The sequence below is a fragment of the Protomyctophum bolini genome (genome assembly GCF_963924005.1).
Source record: "Protomyctophum bolini genome assembly, chromosome: 12".
Classification (NCBI taxonomy): Eukaryota; Metazoa; Chordata; class Actinopteri; order Myctophiformes; family Myctophidae; genus Protomyctophum; species Protomyctophum bolini.
This window is the reverse complement of record NC_137873.1, coordinates 23,284,947-23,294,821: the sequence shown is the minus strand read 5'-3', so window position 1 is coordinate 23,294,821 and position 9,875 is coordinate 23,284,947. Positions and strand designations below refer to the sequence as shown.

The 9,875-nt window shown below is 44.3% G+C and overlaps 1 protein-coding gene across 1 annotated transcript in view; it reads right to left on the bottom strand.

The window, feature by feature from the left end:
- The window catches only part of LOC308325143 (glutamate decarboxylase 1-like), a gene marked incomplete at both ends in the record, with an annotated part of 21,069 nt that extends 11,552 nt beyond the window's left edge, over positions 1–9,517 (bottom strand). The window contains 5 exons of the mRNA XM_080777552.1: positions 2,967–3,057; positions 4,644–4,886; positions 5,415–5,555; positions 7,035–7,091; positions 9,442–9,517. Coding sequence (XP_080633678.1) covers positions 2,967–3,057; positions 4,644–4,886; positions 5,415–5,555; positions 7,035–7,091; positions 9,442–9,517 — 608 coding nt within the window. The remainder of the gene's footprint in view (positions 1–2,966; positions 3,058–4,643; positions 4,887–5,414; positions 5,556–7,034; positions 7,092–9,441) is intronic.
- Positions 9,518–9,875: the final 358 nt, after the last annotated feature.

Sequence of the window (9,875 nt, the reverse complement as noted above, 5' to 3'; positions counted from 1 at the left end):
TAAGTGCCCTGTACTTTAATGAGGCCATGGTTACACAACACCCCCTCCCAACATGAACGCAACCCTACACTGCCATCTAAAACAACACAGCTCTCTCCCTCTCTCTCTCTCTCTCTCTCTCTCTCTCTCTCTCTCTGTGTGTTTCTTTGTTTCCTCATAATACCTAATTTATACTCCCTCGCATTATAGTGTTGCTTGCCGACAACAACCCATGTGAGTTTCGAAGATCAGTTCTTTGCGGCGAGCGACACTGGCATCGAACAAGTGCCACGAGTCTAAATTGAGCTTAAGTAGGACAGGGTCAGGCAGTCGGTGGACCAAGGACAGTGATGATGAGGAGAAAATGCCGCTGTTGAGAGAGAGTGGAGAGAGAGAGAGATGGAGACAGAGAGAGAAAGGATAAGTGAAAGGCTCTGGGGAAGAGGGCGAGAGGGAGGCAGAGGATGCTCAAAGCGTGACAGAGACCAACAAAGGAAGTACAGGAGGAGATGACACGAAAGTAACGAGAGAAAATAATAGAGGCGAGAAAAGTGACGTGTAAAAGAAAGGGAGAAAGAGAAAGGCGAGAGAGGGTCGAGGAAGAGGCTCGGAGAAAGAGAATACAATAAAATGCTGAATGTTACATTCATAACTCTGAGACAGAGCATACAGCTAACACATTTGCACACACTCTGAGTTGCAAATGGTGTCATTGAAACTGAGGATTCTTCTGTGCCATGTTGTGTAATTCTGTAACAATTAGTAATTGTGCAGGCAAATGAGTCTGAGACACTTCACATGATAAGATAGCAGTTGAATACATGAGCTAGTACATTAAACATTCAGGGTTGTGGTACAGTATGTTCTTCGATAGTTATTGTGGAAAAAAGGTAGAGAGCCTTACACAAAGATAAGCTCTGCTATCTAAACAATAAATCCTGACCTGCATGTGCCATGCATCTTAACTTATGATATGAGATGGCCAGGACAATATGCTCATGCATAATATCACCATGCAGGCAAATCTACTATAATTCCTCCTCAACAGATCAGAGCCCAATTATGACTGATGGGATCAGGCTATGTGGAACACAATGTCAGCTTCAACAGAGAATTAATATTGCAACATAGGTTTTTTTCTTCAAATATAACAAAAACGCATTATACATCCAGGGACCGACCTTGTGTATACTTATTTTTCTCCTTCCCTTTTTGACAGTCATTTCACGCCATAATGGCAATAATGGAGATCATTATCACAATCAGAGCCAATCATTGGTCTTTTGAGGGTGAAGATTACCCCTCAGTCACCTGCCCATCTCCAGGGACGGCCCCTAAATGCCCTTATTATCGTCATCAAGGGCATTGAAGGTGCGTGCGTGCGTGCATGTGTGTGTGTGTGTGTCATCAACCCCCTGCACCCACCCCCCAGCTCTTGGAGCCTCAAAGGGCCATTGAGTCTGTCTGTATCCATGGGGACAATGGAGTGGGAATGAGCGCTCCACGGGGAGCATGCTGCAGCCAGTTTCCACAGTGTGACAGAGCTCTCTGTGCAGCTGGGGGACATTGTGTGTCAGTGTGGGTCCCAGCTGGCCTATCTGCTAAGACCAGCTCTCAATGAGCCTGCAGTCAATGGTCTGGAAACCATCGCTGCATGCTCTATCTGGGACAGCCAGAGCTGGTGCGCGAAAGAGGTGTGTGTGTGTGTGTGTGTGTGTGTGTGTGTGTGTGTGTGTGTGTGTGTGTGCAAGTGCGTGTGCGTGTGTGTGTCTGTGTGTGTGTGTGTGTGTGTGTGTGCCTGTTTATGTGTACTGCGCATGTAAATCTATGTGATGGTATGTGTGCGTGCGTGCGTGCGTGCGTGCGTTCAATGCCCTTGTCTCTCTCAGGGCATTCTTCCAAATGGGAGATGACATAGAACAAGTTTCCCAAAGAGCTACAGTAGGGGGTTTATTAACCTAATGTTTAAGAAATGGCTAAATTAAGTGCCTCGATTCATAGCATTTTCTTCCAGCTTGTGGTTTTATACAATGATCTGATCCTCAGTTGAAAATATGATTCCAAGAGTAAAGACAGTAGAATAGCTATAGAGTGTTGACATGGTGTGTTATCCGGTCTTGTGTACATAAAAACATGTTTTCGCATCATATAAAAATGACGTGATGTTAATAAGAATGTGAGTCCATAACAGTTTTCAAAGCAACATCTCCCTGATTTCAAGCGTGTGTGTGTGTGTGTGTGTGTGTGTGTGTGTGTGTGTGTGTGTGTGTGTGTGTGCGTGCGTGCGTGCGTGCTTTTCCAGACTGTACTGTACCACGACATTTAGGTTATTTCACCATGTGTACAGATAGTTTGTGTTATATGTTTTGTTACAGAGTGTTCATATCATAGTGGACCACCGTGTAACTGTGAACTCGGATCAATACGCAATCACAGCAGACAGCATGCCCTGAGGCTGGGGTCTGTGCAGAGTCTGATACATACATGTATATTACACAGTACATTACAGAACCAGCTCAATACACAGCCTCCACAGGACCCACACAAACAATTTACATAACTGTCCTCTGAAGCCCCTTTTGACCTATTATCTGTATAGAACAAAAGCCTTTCTTCTGTTACGCTTTTACCACTTAAAGCCCATATGGTTTGAGTCCCTCGGGGCTCATGCAGGGGAGTGACTTTTCACTTTTCTGTTGTTGTGAGGAAACAAGCTCACAAAGTCAACAAGCTTATGACAAGCTTGTCGATCATATAGCGAAAGCTTTCGCACAATACCGATGCTGGAGTTTAAGTGTTCTGGAGCAGGCTGCAAATGGGAAATCCCAATACTGACGTGACATGACATATCATGCAGTAACAGACTATCACACAAATCCAAGAGTAAATGGAACCAACACATGGAGGCATTCCCCATGTTATTGAAACGTGTCATGTATAGCCTTATAAAGCGCATGCATAATACAAGATGATAACGGATGACTCACATGTTGGTGTTGGCAGTGGATGTGAGCCACTCCCCAGCCAGTCCAATGATGTCCAGACCAGTAGATAACTGGTTAAAAAAGCGTGGGTGGCCTGTGGGGTGAAACAGATAGACACAGCTAGTCTTCATGGTCTCTCTTGTGTGTTGTCCAGGTCCCTTTCATGTCTGTCTGTACAGTCTTAAGACCCCAAAACCACAGTGGATGTAAATGATCCTTTTCCAGATGCATTAATATTTTAATTTTTCAACATATATAGCTAGGTTTAATCATTCAGTTCAGAGAATTGCTGCCTATAGGAGTGGCTGCACCACTCAAAAAGAAGTCCTTTGTGTAGAGAGAGCTATATAAAAGGACATATATAGGCCTAATGGCTTCACTTCACTGCAGGCTAAAGCATTCTTATAGTGTTCTCCAGTGTTCCTAATCCTATGCACTTATACGGGTCTGCCTCCATTTTGGTTTTGCACATCTGAGATGCATTGTCGAGTCTGGGTAATTCTGCTAACAAGAAAATATGACAGCCATTTAGATTCTATAGGCAGCCTACATGCGCAGAGCCAGCTTTTTTATAGGCCAGCGGCATAAAACAAATTGAGCCATGGAAATAATGTAATAGTATATTAGTATAGTATATTGTATTTGAAATTTGATTATAAATAAAGATTTTGTAAAATAAACGAATAAATAAATAATATAGATATTTTCTAACTTAGAATTTATTTATTTATTAACATTGCACTCAAATAAACAGCAGGAGGGGGGGAAAGAAGCGATTTCTTTCCATGCTTCATATTTCAGCACCAGAGACAGCTCATATTTCAACAGCAGGGACAGCTTCCCGTTCATGTCAAATTCTGACAAGGCTTTGCTTTTTCCTGAAAATAGCACACAACATATCGCGATGCAATTGTGCGCTTGTAGATGTAGGCTCTTTTCGGCGTGGCGTATAGGACTATAATAGGCCTTATAGTATAAGACTATAGACCAGGCTATATAAACCAGGCATTCTAAAACTCTGTGTGTTCAAAACTACATATAGGCGCCAGGCACGCACATAATTTATGAGTCCAAATGACCGGTGAATTAAGTTGTAGAATAGCGGGACTGCTACAGCATATAAAACCCAAGGGAGCGTTTGGCCGACGTTGGCTCTAACAGCTTGAAACAGCCGTGCATACTGCTATCCCCGCAGGCGACACTTGCTTTAATAAGTCGAGGCAAGCAGAGGAGGATGTCAAATGAATTACCAGGGGGGCGATAAGGCAGTCATTGGAATAAGGCTGTAGACTATCAGGGGAGCAGACTGATTAAATGGTTTGTGTAGCGTTCAGTTTAACTCTAGACTAGGTAGTGCTGATTAGTCCCAGACCTTAAAAAATGATGAAGGGACGCAATGAAAAATACACGTCCTTGCACGTTCAAATATGGACAATCCCCAGCTATATACTTCTTAGGTATATGGGCTGCTAAACGGTGTTTCAGAAAAGGCCTTGGGAGGTTAATTGTTAATTACTGATGTTGTTTTTAATTAAAAAGCACCGTTTGAGTTAAGATCACTGACCCCCCCCCCCCCCCCCCCCCCTAAAAACAAAAACCGTTTGCAATGCATCTTCTAAATTAAATGTATTGAGTATCTCTCTCTCTCTCTCTCTCTCTCTCTCTCTCTCTCTCTCCTACCTGTGCGGACACCGTATTTGAGCGTGTCCCGGCAGTCCACCAGGATCTGCTCCAGGGACTCTGGCTGGTCGGAGAGCTCCAGGTTGAAGCCCTCCATGCCCTCCAGCAGCTGGTGGGGGTGGTGGAAGTCCAGCACCTTGGTGGAGCGGTCGAAGGTCTTCCTGACATAGTTGGTGAGGATGTCAGTCAGCTCCAAGAGAAACTGCATGGTCGGCTCCTCGCCATTTTTGGCCGGAAGTAAGTCTAGGGGGCGAAAGTGAAGCGTTTGGAAATGTTAGGGGCACATTTGGTATAGCATTCAGACTCGGAGACAACAATATATATGTGCTTGCTTGCTTAATAAATATACCACAATTACACGACGAACATTTGTTTAGGCTCCTTCTTAAGTCTTAACGTCTTGAACCACAGAATGCCTATATATTCTGGGGGAAAACATTGATCGCCAAACACCGATTTATAAGCTCACAATGCTCATGACACGTTCATATATTTCAGCACCAGGACAGCTCCCCGCTGACAACAAGGTGTTGCCTTTGACCCGTTGGCCTGAAAATATAGCAGATCAACAAGCACACGACACAGCATATCGTGCGGGGAGCTGTCCCTTGAGCGCCGTTTTGGATTTTTTGGTGTAGATAGAAAATAAATCTGCAGGGTTGTTTTGTAATTGTAAGCCAAATACATATTAATTTGCCGGGACCTTGACATAAAAAGGTTTTAGAAAGACACTGTTAGGATCCTGTAGTGGTTTAAAAATGTGATCCTCACCCCTGGCATATAGATTGGAGAAGTCTGTCTCAGTGCGTCGGAAACGCGCGTCCCTGCTGTCACTGTTGTCGCTGCACGAGATGAGGTTCTTCTGAGCGGCCAGACCCTTCTCCTCCAGACTGTTGTTCTTCTGCAGGAACCCTAGAGCCGTGCACGACGGGTCACACGTGGAGGAGGGACACGCACAGTTAATACTACTCAACATCCTTATCCCTTACTTACACAAAATCAAATTAAAATCTGGAATGTTTGAAAGAAACGTTTAAAAAACGTTCTGGTCTCTGCAAACGAGGCTAGGCTATATGCTTTGAGGACGTCGTCTCTTTACACAACCATGTAGAACCATTGTGAAGTGGTGCATGGGGGGCTACGCAGGGTTAATCAATATATGAAAGGGGAATAACGTGCGCATACATGTAACAACATGTCCTGCCCCGCCTCGTGACATCAAACCCATGTGAAGCCAGTGATGCGGAAGAGAGAAACACCCAAGTTGAACCCGATGGCGTCTGGTCTGAGTCTCTTCTCGTGCAGTTGACCCCGGCTGATGACGCCTGAACAACGGACTGACTGAGGACCACAGACCTGCATGGCGGTATGTGTACCTTGTACCAAGTATGTTACCAATTGTTTCTCTTTTCGATTAGATAAAGCCTACAGTAAATATATCACATATAGCTCATGGGCTTAACAAACAGGCAAAAACATTCTAAGGGAAATAGTATAGGCATAATATAAAAACACAAACCTCTGTAACATTCTATGAAGGATTTCTTTACCTATAATAGTTTTTTTTATTGCTTGTTAAAAAACTAGTAAAAAATAAAAGTCCCAATGTTTGCGTCGTATTAATTGTATATAGGCCATGTAACATATACCCTGCAATAAGAGCCATCAGCTTCTCTTCCTCGCAACATCATCAAAAATATTTTATATTTTATATTATATCTTAATTTGACATAAAATATACATAAATCAATTGTTCTATACAGGAGGCATGACCTTATACCTTTGTCATTTTTTCCTCTTGCATAAGTCCTGCTTATGAGAGTGTAGGCCTATTTTGTCATCACTGGCCGAAAAACACAACTCGAGTTCCCTGAGGGGGGGGGGGGGGGGAGTATCATAGCTGCAACGCAACCCCTCTTTCCTGCTACAGTGCTACCATATTGACGTCAATACCGTCACATTGCCGGCTGAAAAACAAATGACATTCAGGGCCAGAAATCTCAGACTGGAATAAAATTACGATTTATGTCCGTGTATTTTATGTTTTTACGTATGGGGATTGCGTAGGCTACTACTACCTCATGTCTAGGAAATCTTCATTCTAAATAAAAGGGACACGGGGTGTTTGATGGGTGGTTGTGGTATGAACAGCGGGGACGACTCTAGACCCAGGGGCTAATCGCCAGTGACCTTTTGGAGAGACGAGAACGCGGAGTGACAGTCATGGATGGCCCTGGTATAATAGCCTTCATCATAGCCTCATGCACGGGACCTCACATATAAATTCAATTTTAAAAAGACATGGTTATTATGGGCGGGCATATCACCATCTGTAGGCTGAACACGAATGGCGTGATATTTCATAACGGTTTACGGCGGGCCATAACTTACCACAAATCTTCATCCCAAGTTTCCGCGTGCATCCGTGCATCCACGCTTGGTCGTAGGCTTAAAACAGAAATGTGGTCGGGGGAGAACGATTGAATTTCTCAAATATAAAGCCTTGGGTGCGGTATGCATCGATTTGCGTATATGCCTTGTATAATGAAAAAAGCTGGTGAGCATCTTATTGCACAGTTAAGCGGGGGGAACGAATGATGCAAACGACGGTGGCATGGTGCACTTCAGAATCAGAACCATCCTCTTAACCGGTTGTGTGTATATTTTCCAAAGGCCGTAAAGGACGGCGCCGATTGCCGTCCAATCAATAGGCTACCAGTAGGCCTATAGGCCGCCTAAAAACCCGCGCGGCAGATCCCGTGCTGGCACACGGCACACACCCGGCCAGGAGGCCGGCCTGAGCTTAACACCCGTGAAATGAGCTCGCGGAGGAGGGCAGAAATTAATTGAGTGAAACACAATATGTGACTAGAGCGAGCTGGCTATGTCTGCGGTGGGAAATCTAGAAGGCTTGATGCAAGCAAAAAAAGAAAAAAGAAAATCGCTTTCACCCCTGCACGCGCTCGCTCGCACGCGCGCGCGCGCGCACACACACACACACACACACACACACACACCTGCACGCACATAATAACAACACCCAAATTGCATTTGAACATGCGGCATGGTCCATGGAATATAAAGAACAAGCGCAAAGCCATCCGGCAAAGTAAGCAACACATAGGCAACAGGAAAATGTGAGGAAAAATAATCTATGGTAGTATTTAAATATCTAAAACCCAATGTCAGGCTAAGAAAAACGTAAGAACAGAACAGTGGCAGCCTCCCCCGGGCTGTCGCTGGGGGCTGGAGGCCAGCATAGACGTGCACGGACACAGAGACAGCACAGGCCGCCAGGCATGAGATGGAGCGTGACACAGATAATGGCATCGAGCAGCAGTAATACTAACAGCACAACACAAGCAAGTTACAAAAAACACCAGTTTTTTTTCTCCCAAAGACAAAACAATGTCAGAAGCAATTGTTGAGATAGGCAGGCAGGCCTATACAATAGCATATACTGCTAATTGAGAATTCAAACATTATAAAATAGATTTTTTATCATTATCACCATAATAATTGTACAAGATAAACAATGCTACAGAAATGTGCAATCATTTGCTGTTTTCTTATAACATTTTGTCTGCAAAAACGAATAACAAATTGCTGTAAACCCAATTGCTGAAATGATCAATTATTGTTCGGCGTGATTGCGTGTACGAAGGACCCCAATGGAAACCAGCCATGGGCTTTCTTTAAAATCCGCTTAGCAGATCTTGTATATTGAATTGAACTGTTATATGCCTATACTTTCCTGTGCTTGTTTTTGCAAACTGCTAATAAAGTATTCAATATAAGTGTGTGTGTATAGTGAAATAGACTGTATTTGGGCGATAGTAATAGTATAATTAATTAAGTAATCTAAATATTTGTGATATTATAAACTCAATATGTCCAACAAAATATTTCCTTTGGCAACTATGGGACTAGATACCGTGAAGGCCTTTAGAACGGTAGCGTAGCTTAAATATATCCCTATCACGATTCAGAAACCTGTCAATAAAAATATAGGCTATAGTGCTATACAGAATAAATGACTAAACAATATTAATCCATCAATGTGAGAACGATTTGTTGTATTTTTGCTATCCTTCAATAAAGGTCTGATTTTATGGGCTGCATGTGGGCTTGCTCATCACATCTTCACCGATCATTTGGGCGACAAATAGGTTTTCTGTATAGCCTAACTATCCACACTTCTGAACAATCGATAGCCTAAACAGCGTTCCAGATCCGGACCATCGCCCATCTGGAGAATTAACGGCACATTATTTCTGCTCGTTTACAGCGGAGCTATATGTGAGCCAGCTATAGCAGGTCCGCCACTGATCCATTACAGTGGCTTACAGCGGAGCTATGTGAGCCAGCTAGGAGGTCCGCCGCTGATCCATTAGACAGCGGCAGGCAGCTGTGATAGCTCTGTTTTTAACCGGAATGATTAACGACAGAGTCTGCCCAGTAAATGGCCCGGGTTGAGACTCGTTTTTATCAGACAGAGAAGGAGGGGAAAGGAGAGTTAGGCCTTACTTGGAGATATAGAGACAGAGTCGAGGAGAGAAAGGGGCGGAGAGAGAGAGAGAGAGTGTGTGTGTGTGTGTGTGTGTGTGTGTGTGTGTGTGTGTGTGTGTGTGTGTGTGTGTGTGTGTGTGTGTGTGTGTGTGTGTGTGTGTGTGTGTGTGTGTGTGTGTGTGTGTGCGTGCGTGCGTGCGTGCGTGCGTGCGTGCGTGCGTGCGTGCGTGCGTGCGTGCGTGCGTGTGTGTGTGTGTGTGTGTGTGCGTGTGTGCGTGTGTGGACCTACTTGTGGACAGAGGTCGTAAATTGTCAGTGTTGGGGTCCTGGTCCCCGCCGGTGGCTGTCGGCTCAGACGAGGCCATCAGTCTTCTGTTCGCCTCCGGGACTGATAGGATGCGCAACGGGAACTAACTACCCGGTTAACTGCAAACAAACGGCCCAGGGTTATGGGTAGGTCACAATAGCTTGTCCAACCTCGCAAGATATAGGTTACACAAATTGTTTCTTAATTGGGGTTAGGTTGGTATAGTTTTTCTATTGTAGCCTACACCGCGTTTGGCTGTTTTATTTTGTCATGGCACACAGTACCTTATTCAGAATGTAGGCTATAAGGCTATAGCCATGCTTGGCCTACATTATACCTCGCCGTGGGACATTCGTTTACCATATCTATTGTTAGGCTGTTATTACTAGGCCTAGTATTGTTTGAAATCATGAGGA